At 64.5% G+C, this 15790-nt stretch overlaps 2 protein-coding genes across 4 annotated transcripts; one reads left to right on the top strand and one right to left on the bottom strand.

Moving 5' to 3' along the window:
- Positions 1–816: 816 nt before the first annotated feature.
- Positions 817–9436, bottom strand: RARG (retinoic acid receptor gamma). Of its 3 annotated transcripts, XM_077192734.1 has the most exons (8): positions 8750–9431; positions 6220–6365; positions 5555–5696; positions 4986–5140; positions 3980–4156; positions 3209–3413; positions 2678–2836; positions 817–1995 (listed from the first exon to the last, which is right to left on the bottom strand). In XM_077192734.1, the coding sequence occupies exons 1-8, from the start codon at positions 8868–8870 to the stop codon at positions 1820–1822; spliced, it is 1281 nt and encodes a 426-aa protein (XP_077048849.1). In that variant the 5' UTR covers positions 8871–9431; the 3' UTR covers positions 817–1819. The 3 variants fall into 3 exon arrangements, with proteins under 3 accessions (XP_077048849.1, XP_077048850.1, XP_077048851.1); XM_077192735.1 differs by lacking the exon at positions 6220–6365 and having other exon boundaries at positions 5574–5696; positions 8750–9436; XM_077192736.1 differs by lacking the exon at positions 6220–6365 and having other exon boundaries at positions 8750–8845.
- Positions 9437–11961: 2525 nt separating this feature from the next.
- On the top strand, positions 11962–15670 carry SLC61A1 (solute carrier family 61 member 1). The gene is made up of 2 exons (XM_054649310.2): positions 11962–12513; positions 13047–15670. The coding sequence occupies exon 2, from the start codon at positions 13071–13073 to the stop codon at positions 14385–14387; it is 1317 nt and encodes a 438-aa protein (XP_054505285.2). The 5' UTR covers positions 11962–12513; positions 13047–13070; the 3' UTR covers positions 14388–15670.
- Positions 15671–15790: the final 120 nt, after the last annotated feature.

Below are 15790 nucleotides of genomic sequence, written 5' to 3'. Positions count from 1 at the left end.
GGACTTTGGCTCTGCTGAGCCCATTCCCCCAAATTTGTGGGGCCCAGGGGGGCAGTTCGGGGGCTCCGGCAGGGTTGGGGTGCTGGGGGAGGTTGGGGGATTCTGGTGGGAGAGGTGGGGGGGGGGGGGGGCGGGGGGGAACCCCAGGGTCCCCCACCTGCGAGGGCTCCCAGCTCCCTCACACCCCCTGGCTTCATTTTTGGGGTGTTTTGTTGGGATTTAGGGTTTAATACAGTTATTTTGCTATGGGGGGGAAGCGGGGTGCAGCCCTGGGGGGGGAGGGGGGGCGGGGGGGGTCACTTTTAAACTGTAGATTTTTCTAAGGGTCCCCAAATTTTGTGTCCCCCCTTTCCACTGTGTCCCCCCAGTTTCCCCCTCCACTGTGTGTCCTCCCTCCTCCGTTAGGGTTTATTTAAATAAAAACTTGGGTTTTTGCCTTTTTTAACCCCAAATTTAAGTCCTTTGGGGAGTGAGGGGGGACCCCAGAACCCACTCATGCCAAACAAAGTCAGGGGAGATTACATTGGGACTGTGGGGGATTTAAATTGGGGAGGGGCACAGAGGTGTCCCCTCTTTATAGCTAGGGGTAGTCCCCGGGTGACCCTCTTATTCTGGGGGGTCCTCCCAATTGGGGAGGGGTCCTCAAGTAGCCTCTTTGTCCCTGGGGGAGTCTCTAAGTCAGAAGGGACCCCAGGTACCTCCCCCCCTCCCCCGTACCCCAGGGGTGCCCCCTCACCTCAGGGGGGGTTCCAAGGTTCCCCTCTCCCCCCAAGTCACCTTTACAGCCCCCCCGCCCCAAATTCATTACTCCCCCCAAAATTTCCATAACTTTATTTTGCAAAAATAGAAAAGTCCCATGTCCCCCCTGAGCGCGGGAGGGGGTGGGTGGGCTGTAAACATGGCAGGGGGGCCCCCCAAAAAGGGGGGAATTAGCAGGGTGCAGCAGCGGGGGGGGCCCTGTTCTGAGGGGGGCCCGATGTAAACGCAGAGGAATAAATAGGGGTGAAAGTGCAGCCCCCGGGGGGGTACCCTTCTGTGTAGTGTAACAGGCTCCCCTTGAGGGCTCTGCACCCCCACATTCAGGGGGGCAGTTGTAGGGGGGCCAGTAAGGCCAGACCCTACAATCCAGCCAGGCTGGGGGTAACAGAGATTTGGGAGGGCAGTTGGGTCTGGGGGGACCCCCAGGATTTTGGGGTCACCCTATGGCTTGAGCCCACCCCGAAATGGGGGGAGGTTGTGGGGGTCACCTTGTGTCCCCCATCTTTGGTCTCTGTAGTGTTTGGGGGGCCACCAGGGGAGGGCAGTTTTGGGGTTTCCCTCCTCACCCCAACAGCATCAAAAAGCAAAACCCACAAGCAGCCCCCCACCAATATAAACAATGTGCCCCCAGATTTGGGGGGTAGGATGTCCTGGGGGAGAAGGGGGGTGTGTCCCCCCTCGCAAATCCACCCTGTGTCCAATAAATAAACCATGGGGGGCACCGTGGGAGTGTCAGGCATTAATTTGGTGGGGAGATGCTGGGGCCCCCAACTCTCCCCCCCCTCACAGCCCCCCCAGTACAAGGGGGGGGTGGCAGCAGGGTCTGAGGAGGTTTTGGCGTGAAGCTGAGGTTTGGGGGGTGCCCCCAGACTCCCCCAGCTTAAGGCAATAGCTTTGCTCTGTCAGTCTCTGCCCCCTTCCCCAAATTCGGGGGGGCACTTTGGGGAGCTCCCCCTCCCTGGAGCAAAAGGGAGGAGGAAGGCAGCTTCCCTGGAAGGCAGCTCTGAATGTCCCACCCCACTGGGGATGGGTTTTGGAGATCCTCCCCGAGCTGGGGGGGCTATGGGGATGTGGGGGGGCCAGGGGGACTGTCCTGGGCAGCAGGAGGGTCTGGGGCCGGGGGTGGTGCATCCCCCCCCACTTCGGTGAAGATTTCGGGGTTCTCCAGCATTTCCCGGATCAGGGGGGGCATCGGCCCCGGGATCTCCGTGCGCAGGGTGATGGCTCGTTCTGCCCCTGGGGGAGCCAAAATGTCAACACCCCTGAAGGCCTTGGGCCCCTCCTGAGAGATGGAACCCCCTTCCAAAAAATGAGCTTCAACACCCTCTCAAATGTCAACTCCCGCCCAAAACCCTGAACCCCCAAAACCTTGTACCCCTCCAAGACCTTGAACACCTCCAAAATAAGCTTCAATTGCTGCAAAGCCTTGCTGCAAACCCCACAAGAGATTGAATCTCCCCCTGAGGCTTTGAATCCCACCCAAAAATGAACTTCAATGCCCTCCCAAATGTCAACAGTCCCCAACTTTCAAAACCCCGCAAAAGCTTCAACGCCTTCAAAACCTTGAACTCCCCAGATACCCTGAACAACCCCAAAATGAGCTTCAGACCCCGCCACCCCCCCCACCCCCCCCCCCCGCACTGCCAAAACCTTGAAACACCCCCAGGACCCTCAACTGTGCCTCCCTGAGAGCTTCAAATCCTGTGGTGCCAGGGGCAGGTTTGGGGGTGTCCTGATGGGTTTTGGGGTCCTGGGAAGGTTTGTGGGTTGTCCTCTTTGGTGGTGACTTTGAACAGCATTTGGGAAGATCACTGTGGCTAGGGGGTTTTTGGGGGATCCCAAGGGGGTTTGGGGGGTTCTGGGGTCCTGGCAGGGTTGCTGCAGTTTGGGGGGCCCCGGGGATCTGGGGGTTGCTCACCCTTGGTGCTGATGCCACGCAGGTCAGTGATTTTGAGCAGCATCCGAGGGAAACGCTGAGGCTGCCACGGGCGCCGGCGCCGGGCATAGACCCGGAGAGCCTCGAGCAGTGGCTCCTGCAGCCGCTCCACGCGCCGGGGCTGCTCCAGCTCCATCCGGTCTGGGGAGAGAGAGAGACACCACCTGCATAGACATCGTCCCCATTTCCCCTGTCCCTGCGTCCCCATGTCCCCACATGCCCATCTTCTGGAGATCCCCATCTCCCCCCACTATCCCCTCATGTCCCCACTTCCGCAGTTGAGCGGCCACAACTCAGTCCCATGTCCCCATGTCTGCCATAGCCCTGATACGCTCCCAACATCTCTGCAATGTCCCCCAAAACCTCACCCTGACAGATGAGGCAGATGGCACTGGGCAGCCCTGGCTCAGTCCCCTGTCCTCCAATGTCCCCCACGTCCCCACCCCACAGATGAGCAGCCCTGACTCAGTCCCCTGTCCCCCCTGTGTCCTGCAATGTCCCCCATGTCCCCACCCCCACAGATGAGGCAGATGGCACTGAGCAGCCCGGTCTCGGTGTCATCGAGCTGCAGCGGCAGCAGCTGCCCCGCAAAGGCGAACACGAGGTCGGTGAGGGGCCCGAACCCCGCGTTGTGCATCTGGGTCCGGGTCAGCGTCAGCCCGTCCGAGAACGTCATCGTGTCCTGCTCTGGCGTGTAGCGGGTGCAGATCCGCAGCATCTGCGGGGCAGGGACCCCAAAATCACCAAGGGGCACCACAATACATCCAGGGACACCAAAAATCCCTCCAGGGTCACTGAAATCACCCAAGGGCAATAGAATCCACACAGGGACAATAAAAATCCACAGAAGGGCCTGAAAACACCTCCAGGGACACCAAGAATCCACTCAGGGTCAGCCCATCCCATCACTGTGTCCTGCTCTGGAATGAAGCAGGTGCAGATCCACAGCATCTGCAGGGCAGGGACCCCAAAATCCACCCATGATCTGCCCATCCTGGAGCATTGTCCTGTCCTGTTCTGGCTCTGCCACAGGACAGACACAGCACTGGGTGGGGGTCGGGGTCAGGGACACCCCAAAACAGCCCAAGGTCACAAAAAGCACCTAAGGGACCATAAAGTTTCCCACCAAGGGATCCTCAAACCCACCCAGGCCCTCCCAGGAGACCTCCCAGCCCCTCTCCAGGATATCTGTCTGTGGGGAGGCGAGGTCAGGACCATCGTGGGCCACCCCAAGCCCCTTCAAGGAGCCCCTAAGCCCCCTGAGGAGCGCCCCCCAAGCCTCACCAGGATGTCGAGGCAGGCAGCCTTGAGCAGAGTGATCTGGTCGGCCATGCTGAGCCCTGTGAAGCCTGGGAGCCTCTTGGCAAACTCCACGATTTTGATGATGCACTTGGTGGCCAATTCGCTGAACTTGTCCCACAGCCCCAGGTCCAGCTGCACCCGGTGGTCAGCGCTCGAGTTCTGGGGGCACGGGGGGGCCACAGCTGTTAGGGGACTGTTCAGGAGCCCCTGGGACCCCCTGGAACCTCTGGGACCCCAACCCCAGCACCCTGAACTTGTCCCACAGCCCCAGGTCCAGTTGCACCCAGTGGTCAGTGCTCAGGTTTTGGGGACGATGGGCTCAGTTATGGGGGTTCAGGGTGGATTGGGACTCCCTGAGACCACTGAGACCCCCATCTCAGTAACCCCCAGCCCCAGGTCCAGCTGCACTATGTGGTCAGTGCTCAGTTTATGAGGGACACAGGCTCAGTTATGGGGGTTCAGGACCTGCTGGGACTCCCTGGAAAGTGCTGGCACTCAGTGACCCCCAGCCCCAGGTCCAGCTGCCCCCCTTACTCAGCAGCTGAGTTTTCAGGGGTCAGGGTGTGCAGAGACCCCGCTCTGAGCTCCAGCATTAGAGTCCCTCCTACAAGTAACCCCCAAACACCACCCACGACCCCCAGTGCTGTCCCAGTGCCCCCCTACCACTGAACTTGTTCCCAGCCCCCCCCCCCTAGGGCTCAGCACTTATGGTTTGGAGGGATCAGGAGGGAACAGGGACCCAACTATAGGTGTGAGGGCTGGGATTGGGGTCACCCCCAAAGGGACCCCCAAAACCCCCTAAGGACAGAAACTTGGTGCCCCACTCCCTCTGAACATGTCCACAGTCCCAACTGCCCCCAGTGCTCATGTTTGGGAGGATCAGAAGGGAGCAGTGACCCTGCCCCAGATCCAAGGGCTGGGGGAGGGTTGGGGCCCCCCCGTTGGGGCCCCCCCGCCTTGGTCCCCGCAGACCCTCAGCCCTGCTCACCGTGGTGTACTTGCCCAGCTGGCCCAGGGAGGGGAAGGTCTCCTGGTGGGCTCTGCTCACCCTCCGCACCAGCTCAGCCAGTTCGGGGCTCAGCTCATCCCCACCCAAATCCTCCTTCACCTCCTTCTTCCTCTTGTTCCGGTCGTTCCGCACGGCTGGGGGGGTGGGATTGGGGGTTGGGGGCATTGGTGTGTCCCCTCAGATCCCTCTCAGGTGGGGTTTCCTCCCCCAAAAATCCCCCATGGGACAGGAACATCCCCACCATGAGCATCCCCAGAACCCTGGGACCCCTCAGCAAGGCTTTGGGGGAGGGGTTCTCAATTTTAGGCAACTCCTCTGCAGGACCAAGGCGGGAAAGCCTCACATCCAAGGGGGGAAAGCCTCACAATAACAACACAATAACAAACTGTGGGGAAATACCCACAATCCCCTCCACCACCCCAAATCCTCCCCAAGTCCCTCCCAAGGACAGGAACATCCCCAGGCCCACCGCGACACCACCAGGGCCCCTCAGCAATGTTTGGGAGGGTCCCCAACTTCGGGGGACCCCAGCCCAGACCCCCTCGCACCTTCCTTGGACATTCCGACCTGGAAGCACTTCTGGAGGCGGCAGAACTGGCAGCGATTGCGGGTGACCTTGTCGATCTGGCAGTTGCGCTCCCGGTGACACGTGTACACCATGTTCTTCTGGATGCTCCTCCGGAAAAACCCCTGCAGTGGGAAAACGGGGAGTCAGGGCACCCCCAAACTGGGGGCACCACTATCACACCCCCAGGGATCCCAGTAAGGCTCCTCGGTGGCTCCCCAGTATCCCAGGATGGGGCACAGGGCTTGGGGAGCTCCCACTTCCCCAGGGGGTGCCCACTGACCTAGGGAGGAGTCCCCATCCCCCAGGCGTGGTCCCACTCGCTCCACAGGGTCTGTGATGTCCCCAAGTGTCCCCATTACAGCTCCCCAGTGCTTGGGGGATTCCCACTCTCCCAAGGGGTCACCATTCCTCAGGTGGATCCCCCCTGCCTGCGGCGAGCCCCTTTTATTGGGGCAGGTCCCCAGTGATGCCCCCTCCTCCAAGTGCTGGGTCCCCAGTGCCCCCCCTCCCATCACAGGGTCCCCACTGCCCCCCCCCCAACGGTTTCCAGAGCCTCAGGGGGCCCCCCCTGCCCCCCCCCAGAGTTTCCACTGTCTCAGGGGTCCCCTTGCCCGGGGGGTCCCGGGACCCCCGGCTCCCCCGCACCTTGCAGCCCTCACAGGAGCTCACTCCGTAGTGGTAGCCAGAGCTGCGGTCACTGCACACGAAGCAAGGCTTGTGCACGCGGGGCGGGGGCGGTGGCGAGGGGGGGCCCGTGTCCCCCAAAACCCGCCCAGGGGAGGGCTCCAGGGCTGCGGGGGCAAATGATGGAGGGAGTTAAACAGCCCCTCTCAACCCCTCTCCAAAGGGGCCCCAGCCCACAACGGGGGCTGGAGGAAACTGAAGCACAGGGGGCTTCAGTGTGATTTTGGGGGTCTCGCTGTCACCTCCACGGCCCTAAAACCTGAGTTGCAAATCCCCAAAATCGGGGCTGGGGGGCTGAAATCCGGGGGTTCCACCATGGGTGTGGGACATATCAGTGTTCATCCTCTCCCCTCTGATCCCCAACACCTGGCGTGGGGACGTACCCAGCTTCCCCAAACCCCAAAATCCGGGAGAAGGGTCCCCAGCCCCCTCAAATCCCCCCCTCGCAGTGCCGGGGGTGACACAGGGGGGAGGGAAGAGCCCCCCGACGCGCAGCCCGGGCGGCAGTGGGGGAGGGGCGGCTGGTTTCAGATTTTTTTTTGGGTACGTTTTGTGTGTTTTGCTAAAAAAAAACCAAAATTGCTGAAATTGAGGAAATTCCGGCCTCGAGCAGCGCGTTTGTAACCGCGGGGGAAAGGGGGAGCGAGGGGACCCCGCCCAGCGCGTGCCACGGGCACCCTAAAATAACCCGGGGGGGCGGGGGAGGACCCCACCCTAAAAAAAACGAGGCCGAAATTGGGGACCACACTCCGGCCCCTGTCACGGGGACCCACCCAGGCGCACCCCAGGTTTGGAGAGGGCTGGCTCTGACCCCCAACCCCCCCCCCCCCCGCATCAATACTGGGGATTCCCCGCGGAGGGTTGAGGCGGGGAGGGGGTTTCATTTCGGGGTGCACATTTGGGGGACCCACACCGTGCGTGTTTTCTCTTAAAGTTTGATTTTTGAAGGGGGAGGAACCCGAATTAAAGCATCCACGCCCCAAAAAACAGCGCCCCAAAAAACAGCACCCCAAAAACATCGGCGGGGGCCACGACTCTGTGGGGCCCCCAGTTTTCTGGGGTCTCTGCGCTCCAAGGGGCAGTCTCCCATCAGGCTTAAACTGGGGGAGGCGGGGGGAAGTTCCTCCGCCCAGGGTGGAATTTGGGGGGGCCACGGGGGTTCTCCTCAAAACCCGGGGGTGACGCCCCCCCCGCCCTGCTGAAAAGGGCCCCCTCCCTCCCGTCCCCACGCCAAGTGGGGTTCGGGCGGGTTTGGGGCAGCCCCGCAGGGGTTAAAGTGCCACATTGGCAGCGCGGGGGGGACGCGGGGGGACGCGGGCGCGGCCACGACTGGAACCAGTTAGGCCGAGGAACTGGGAGGGGGGAGGACACAGGAGGGGGCAATGCACCACTGGCATAGGTGGAAGGGGGGAAATTAGGGGCGTTTTAGGGGATTGTATCCCCTCCCACCCCGTTTGTGCCCAGATGTACACGGTAGGGTTCCTGTGGAGCCCCCAGGACCCCCCTCGTGGGCCCCCCCAAAACTGGGTGCCTCTTTCTACCCTCACAAAGGGGTCTGCGACTCCCCGAAAAGAACAAGGGTCGGGGCCCCCGAGCCCCTCCAAAGCAGGGTCCAGGACCCCGACCTCCCCAAAAGTGTCCTGTGTGGTCCATGTCCCTGTGCCCCTCCAATACCGGGTCCCCATTTCTGACCCCCAAAGGGCTCCGGGACACCGCGACCTCCCCCAAAAACAGGCTCCAGGTCCCTCGAGCCCCCAAAGGGGCTCCCCCAGTGCGGTCCCCGCGTCCCTGTGCCCCCCCCGCCACCCCGGGTCCCTCCTGGGGGGAATTTGGGGACGTCCCCCCCTTACTCACTCGCCCCCCGCCGCGCGCACGCCCCCCGGCCACCCCCTCGCGTCATTCCCGCACACGCCCAGGCCGCTCCGGCACCCACGCGCGTCACTCCCGCCACCCCCGCGGCACCCCCGGGTCACCCTCACCCCCCCTCAGGAGCGTTCACACCCTGGGACACGCTCGCACCCCAGCTCCCGGCACACCCACGCACCCACCCGCGGACACGGGGCCAACCCCACGCCCGCCCCGACACGCCGCCTCCCGCACACGGGCACTCGCTGGCACAGCCGGGCTCACTCTCGGAGACCCCTCCCCACGGCCCCGACCCCCCACGCTCCCCACACCCACTCGCAGCCGCGCCCCCGCCTCTCCCGCGCAGTCACCCCCGCGGGGGCACAGCCAGCGCACGCTCACGCTCATTTGCACACGCACTCGCACGCCCAGAGGGTCTCCCGAGCACCCCGAGCACCCACTCGCGACACGAACACTCCCCACGCACCCACCGCGCGCCCCCACTCGCTCTCACACCCGTTTGCACGCTCAGTTCACACCTGGCCGCGCTTCCCCGCCCCCCCCAGCCCCACACACACTCGAGAACCCTCCCACCCCTCGGGCGCTCCCGATCCCCCTCACCCCTCGCCCCCGGCCCCCCCGGTACCTCTGCGGGCGGGGCCCCCGCAGCCGGCGGGCACCGGGACCCTGCGCAGGGCGCAGCCCCCGCGGTTCGTCACGTCGTGCAGCCGCCGCGGCGCCCCCGCCGCCTCCACGCAGCCGAACATGGCGACCCCAGTCCCCCCGGGCCCCCCGGGCCCGCCGCGATCGGTCGCGATCGGCCCCGGTCGCGATCGGCCCCGAGCGGCCCCGGAGGGTGCGGCTGCGGGGGCGGGGCCTGAGCGAGGGGCGGGTCCTGAACAAGCTGGGGCTGGAAGGCTAGCGGGGAATGGGGCGGGGTCTGGGCGGGGCTTCGGTGGGAGGTGGTGAACGGCGATGGGAAACGGGGCGGGGCCTGGAGGGGCGGGGTCGTTTGGAATGTGAGAGCTGGAGTATAGGCGGGGCTTAAATGGGCGGGGCTAAATTGGGAACAGGGCCGGGGTTGAGATGGAGGGGCTTGGAAGGGGAGGGGCCTGGAGTGGCCGGGCTGAGCAGGAACGAGGCGTGGCCTCAGGGATGGGCGGGGCTGGACGGGGAATGGGCGGGTATTGGAGCAGAGGGCGCGGCCTGGGGCGCGGGCACGCGGTGTCTCGTACACACGTGTCATATGTGTCACATGGTATCAGGCGTGTTTGTTCCCTCCTTGTGTCCTCCCTCCCTGGGGGGCACCCAGGCCCGCCCCCTGTCTCCCCCAACCCCTCCCAGTCCTCCCAGTCCCCGCGTCGTTACGCCCTCCCCAGTCCCTCCCAATTCCACGCCGTGCACTCCCAGTCCTCATGTCATCACCCGTCTCCCCAGTCCTCCCAGTTCTTCCAGTCCTTTCCAGTTCCCTGTCACTACCCCAGCCCTTCCTAGTCCCTCCCAGTCCCCTTGTCACCCCTCAATCCCTCCCAGTCCTACCAGTTCTCCCAGTCCCCCGCGCCATCTCCCCAGTCCTTCCCAGTCCCCTTGTCACTTCCCCCAGTGTGTGCACTGTGGACAGGTGTGTGCCAGCATGTCCAGGTGTGTGTGAGCATATCCAGGTGTGCACAGGTATGAGTGGGTGTGCGCGGCTGTGTCTGGGTGTGCAAGGGCTGTGCCAGCACTGCCTGCCCGACTGCATTTCTGGGGCTCTGCAGGAGTAACACACCTGCACACGGGATCATTGCACAGCTCACACACCTGCACACAGGATCATTGCACGTGTCACACACCTGTACAGAGGATCACTGCACAGGTCACTGCATGTGTCACACTTGCACACAAGTTGATCACATGTAAAGAAAGGCATGTCACACATCTGTACGTGGGGATGATCACATGTCACTGCGTGTCACACACCTGAACACGGGATGGTGAGGTGTCACTGTGCGTGTCACATACCTGTACATAGGATGATCACATGTCACTATGTGTGTCACAGACCTGTACACGGGATGATCCCATGTAACTATATGTGTCACACACCTTTACACAGGATGGTCATGTGTCACGCACCTGTACATGCGATGGTCACATGTCACTGCACGTGTCACACACCTTTACCCAGCCTCCAGTGAGCACACACATGTCTGGGCATGAGGACACATGTGCAGGGTGTGTCCCTGCACGTCACACGCACGCACACACGTGTCCCCATGTCCGGACATGCGTGTAACCCACCCCCGCCTCTCCCCCCGTGCCGGGAAAAGGGGAGGGGAGGGGCTGGAGTGGGGGAGGGGCAGGAATGGGCTCATGGAAAATGTTTTGGGTGGAAATTCCTCTCCCTGCCCCTCCCCCACTGCAGCTCAATGGCCCCTTTGTGCAGCCCCGGCCTTGCCCCCGCCACGCTGGGACCCCCCCGTGTGCCTAGCCCAACCCCCGTGTCCCCCCGTTTGTTCTCCCGTTTGTCCCCCCATGTCTCCCCACAGCCCCCATGGCCCCATAATTTCCTGTGAGCCCCAATCGTGTCCCCCGTGTCCCACATGTCCCCAACCTGTGTCTCCTCAGTAGCATCCCCCCGTAATCCCCATGACCCCCAAGTCACCATAACTCTGGGTCCACCCAATCGTGTTGCCCCATGTCTTTCGTGTCCCCTGTGACCTCCCCATGTCCCCAGGGTCCCGTGTGTCTCCCCATGGCCCCCGTGTCCCTTATGCTGCTGCATGCCCCATAACCCCTTCCTCCCCCCAGTCGTGTCTCCCCGGTGTCCCCTGTGCCCTACCATGCCTCCATAATCCCGTGTCTCCAACCATGCTCCCCATGTCCCCTGTGCACCCCTATGTCCCCTGTGTCCCCCCAGCTGTGTTCCCCATGTCCCCACACATCCCCATTTCCTCCATGTCCCGAACGTCCCCCATGTCCTGTGTGTCCCCCCATGTCCCCACATTGCCTCCAAACTCATGTTCCCTGCCCTCAATTTCCTCCATGTCTCCCATGTCCCCTGTGCCCCCCCATGTCTCCTGTGCCCCCCTGCATCCACTGTGCACCCCCATAACCCCTGTGTCCTCCTGTGCTCTCCCGTATCCCTTGTGCCCCATCGTGTCCCCGGTGCTCTCCCATATCCCCCTCCCCACTGCACCCCCCTCATTCCCCCTATCCCCAGGTCGCCCCATGTCCCCCGTGTTCCCCCACCCCCCATCTTCCCCATGTCCCCGGTGTCCCCATGTCCCCTGTGCCCCACTCCGTGTCCTCATGTCCCCGTGTCTCTCACCCACGGGTGCCGCCACGTGCCCCCCCCTGCTCCCCCCGCTCAGCCGCTTTGCCCGGTAAATCCCCGGGGGGGGCGTGGGTTGCGGGGGGGGAGGCTCGGCCATGGGGCTGGGCTGGCCGCGACCCCGGCCCCGCCGGCGCGGGGGAACGTCCCCGCGCTGTCACCCCCCCTGTCACCTCCCACCCTGCTGCGCCCCCCCCTTCTGCTCCCCGCCCTGCCCCTTCTGCTCACCCCCGTCCTGCTGCCCCCAGTGCCACCCCCCGCCCTGCTGCGCCCCCCCCTACTGCCCCCTGCCCTGTCACCCTTCCTGCCACCCCTCCTGGTGCCCCCCACCCCCCTGTCCCCAGTGTCACCCCCCACCCCAGTGCTTCCCCCAGTGCTACCCCCTGCCCTGCTGTCCCCAGTGTCCCCCCCTGCCCTACCACCCCCCTCCTTGCACCCCCCAGTGTCACCCCCCTCCCTGCTGCCTCCAGTATCACCCCCCGCCCTGCCGCCCCCCCTGCTGCGCCCCCCCCGCCTGTCCCCAGTGCCAAGCCCCGGCCTGTCCTCCCCCGTGTCACCCCCGATGCTGCCCCCCCCCGCGCCGCGTCCCCCCCCGGCCCCGCCTGAGCCTCAAGTGAGGGGGGCCCGGCCCCCCCGCGCCGCAGCGCGGACCCCCGGAGGCGGCGGTGAGTGAGGGGCGGGCAGGGCAGCCCCCGGTACCGGGACACGGAGAGGGGGTTCCGGGCGGTTCCGGGGGTACCGGGGGGGTTTGCTCGAGGCTCTTCGCACGAGCTCTCTGAGGGCGCGGGTCCCCACAAACCCCCCGCGGCGTGTCAGGGGGCGGCTCTTTGGGCTGGGATGCCGCACACCCCTCACGGGGGGTACAGTGGGGGACACTCGGGGGTCTCCGCAATCCCTCGTGTGCTGTCTGAGGGTCCCTCGGGGGGTCCCCACCGGTCCCCGTGGGTCTCTGGGTGTCTCTGTGGGCACCTGGGGGGCCAGTGCGGGAGGCCTCTGTCACGTGACACGGGCCAACATGGCGGCGCCCATGGGACCGGAAGCGGAAGTGGCTCGGCAGAGGCGCCGCGGAGCAGCTGCGACGCTGGCGGGGCCCGGGGGTATGGAGGGGACCCTGAGGGACCCACGGGTTACCGGAAGGGATGGAGGGGGTTTGGAGGGTCTGAGAGGTGTCTGGGGGCATCCTATGGGGCAACTCTGGGGTCGGGGTGGGGGCTATGGGAGTGGAGGGGGCGCTGTATAGCTCTGTAGGGGGTATATGTGGGGGGCTTAAGGAGGATTTGGGGTGCGAGGGTCCTGTGGGGGGGTGTGGGGGTTCTATGAGGGTCTTATGGGGAGTCTGTGGAGGTTCTATGTGGGGCCCGTGGGAATCTGGAGCTTGGGGGGTATGGGGGTTGTGGGGAACTCTGCTGGGGGTTTGGGGTCTGTGGGGGTTCTGTGGGGCCTGGGGGGGGGGGTCTCTGTGGCCTTGGAGGGGTGGCCTGTGGAGGAGCTGTGTGGTGCTGGGAGTCCCTGTGTGGTGGGGGGTCCCTAGGGAACCCATGGGCTGTCTGAGGAATTTGGGGCACCTGGGTGGTGCCTCGGAACTCTCCCACTTCCTCCTAGTGCTGATCTCCCTTTTTCCCTTCCCCAGGCCCTCTTGAGCCCCCTCCCCACCATGTTCGTGCTGCCCTGCTCTGCCCTCGCCCTCCTCCTCCTCACTTGCCTGGCTCTGGAGCCGGCCCCGCGCCGCCCCCCGCCCTCCAACCCCGCGTTCCGCAGCTTCCAGCGGCAGTTCCTGCTGGGATACCTGCCGGCGCTGGCCGCCGACTGGCTGCAGGGCCCGCTGCTCTTCCAGCTGCTGCACAGCCGGGGCTTCCTGCGCAGCCAGATCGCCGCCCTCTACTCCTGCGGCTTCGCCTCCAACGTCGCCTTCGGCCTCGTTTCCGGGGTTTTTGTGGACCGGCTGGGCCGGAAGAAGTCCTGTGTGCTGTCCTCGGGGCTGTGCTCCGTGTCCTGCCTGCTGCAGCTCTCCCACGATTTCCTGGCCCTGGCGGCCGCCCGGGTCCTGGCAGGGCTCGGCACTTCCCTGCTCTTCTCCGCCTTTGAGTCCTGGTACCTCCATGAGCACCTGGAGCGCCACGACTTCCCTGCCGAGTGGATTCCTGACACCTTCTCCCGCGTGGCGCTCTGGAACAGCGGCCTGGCCGTGGCAGCTGGCCTGCTGGCCTGGCTGCTGGCCGAGGGGCTGCTGCTGGGCCCCGCGGCCCCGTTCCTGGCGGCGCTGCCCTTCCTGGCTCTCTCGGGGATCTTCGCTGGGAAAAACTGGGATGAGAACTACGGGAAGAGCCGGCCCTGTGGGAAGGCCTGCGGGGAAGGCCTTCGGGGCCTTGTGTCCGAGCCCCGGGCGCTGCTTCTGGGGCTGGTCCAGGCCCTGGTGGAGAGCATCCTGCTCATCTTTGCCTTCCTTTGGACGCCGGTCCTGGAGCCGCACGGGATCCCGCTGGGAATCGCCTTCTCGGCGTTCATGGCCGCCAGCGCCGCGGGCTCGGCGCTGTTCCGGCGCGGTGCCACCGGGAGGCTCCGGCTGCAGCCGCTGCGGCTCCTGCCCGGCTCCGTGCTGCTGCTGGCGCTGGCGCTCGTGCTCCTGGCCCTGCCGCTGGACGCCCCCGGCGACTTCTTCGCCGTGCTGCTGCTGCAGCTCTCCTGCGGGATCTACTTCCCGGCCATGGCGTTCCTGCGGCGCCGCCTGGAGGGCGGGGGTAATGCGGCGGGAGGAGCGCGGTGGCTGCGGCTGCCCCTAGGCCTGGGGGTGGCGCTGGCACTGCCAGCGCTGCCCGGGGACCCCGCGGGGACACGGGCCGTGCTCGGGGCCGCCGCCCTGGCGGCGCTGGTGGCGTTGGGGGCAGCCGGGGGGGTCCTGGGCACCAGCCGTGGGGACGAGGGGCTGAGGGTGGGGGACGAGGGGCTGCTCGAGGGGGACACTGGGGAGTGACAGGCACACTGGGACAGGGATACTGGGACAGCTCAGCAGCGACACCTGGCTCTGATGGGGACACTGGGACAGTTTGAGGGGGTCACCAAGGTGTGACAGGAACACTGGGCTGTGACAGGGACACTGGGACAGCTCGATGGGGACAGGGGCACTGGGACAGCTCGATGGGGACACTGGGGTGGGACAGGGACACTGGGACAGCTCGATGGGGACACTGGGGTATGACAGGGACATTGGGGCAGCTCAATGGGGACACCGGGCTGAGACAGGGACAGGGGCACTGGAACAGCTTGACAGGGACATAGGGGTGTAGTGCTGGGGTGTGACAGGGACATCAGGACAGCCTGATGGGAACACTGGGGTGTGATAGGAATGGGGATGCTGGGGTGTGACAGGGACAGCAGGACAACTCAGTGGGGACACCAAGGTATGACAGGGACACTGAGATATGAGAAGGACAGAGACACTGGGATGTCACAGTGACAGGAGCACCGGGCCAGCTCAATGGGGACACCAGGGACACAGGGACAGCTTGATGGAGCACTGGGATTTTACGGGGACAAGGACAGTAACACCTATCTGGGACAGGAACACTGGGACAGCTCAACAGGGACACCAGAATGTGACAGGGTCAGGGACACGGGACGAGCCCATGGGGTCACCAGGCGGTGATGGGTTCAACAGTGTGACCCCTGTGTTGAGCTGTGAGTGACAGAAACACCCCATGGGGACACTGAGCGGTGAGGGGTCACAGTGTCACCCCACAATGGACTGTGGGTGGCTGGGACACCCCTTGAGGACACTGAACTGCAGTGGGTCACAGTGCCACCCCATGATGGACTTTGGGTGACTGACACTGGGACACCCCAATCATGACAAGGAACTGTGACAGGTCACGGTGTCACCCCCATGGCTGAGCTGTGGGTAACAGTGACACTGGGACACTCCGATGGTGACACAGAGCTCTGCTGGTGACCCATTACCAGTGCCATCCCCACAACGAGCTCTGGGTGGCAACATGGGGACACCCCGAGGTGACACTGAGCTGGGACAGATCACGGTGTCACCCCCATAACGAGGGGATGGGGACACTGGTGCACCCCCAGGTAACCCCTGGGCTGTGACAGTCACAGTGCCACCTCCCCCACGGCACAGCAGAGGGGACATGGGGACACCAGACCAGCTATGGCCTGTGACCGACCCCGTGTGCTGTCATGGGTGTGGGGGTGTATTAATTACTTAATTAATTTCTAATAAACCCACCCAGTAGAGGTGTTTGTGAAGTCCTCCTCCTCCCCCCTGGGTCTGGGGGACCCTGAAACCCCCCTTGAGCGGCCCCAGTTCAAACCAGTGACTCCCAATCCAGCCACATCTCCAGTGTGAGCACAGCGCTGGTTTGTCCC

The sequence above is a fragment of the Agelaius phoeniceus genome, chromosome 35 (genome assembly GCF_051311805.1).
Source record: "Agelaius phoeniceus isolate bAgePho1 chromosome 35, bAgePho1.hap1, whole genome shotgun sequence".
Taxonomy (NCBI): Eukaryota; Metazoa; Chordata; class Aves; order Passeriformes; family Icteridae; genus Agelaius; species Agelaius phoeniceus.
The sequence above is the reverse complement of the archived record's forward strand: the minus strand, read 5'-3'. Positions and strand labels throughout refer to the sequence as shown.

Excerpts from the sequence above, each read along its gene's own strand:
- RARG (XM_077192734.1), bottom strand. The coding sequence starts at position 8,870 with ATGTTCGGCTGCGTGGAGGCGGCGGGGGCGCCGCGGCGGCTGCACGAC. Across the intron at positions 4,157-4,985 it reads AGCTGGGCAAGTACACCACG|AACTCGAGCGCTGACCACCG; the intron begins GTGAGCAGGGCT and ends CCGTGCCCCCAG. Across the intron at positions 2,837-3,208 it reads CATCTGCCTCATCTGTGGGG|ACCGGATGGAGCTGGAGCAG; the intron begins GTGGGGACATGG and ends CTCTCTCCCCAG.
- SLC61A1 (XM_054649310.2), top strand. The coding sequence starts at position 13,071 with ATGTTCGTGCTGCCCTGCTCTGCCCTCGCCCTCCTCCTCCTCACTTGC.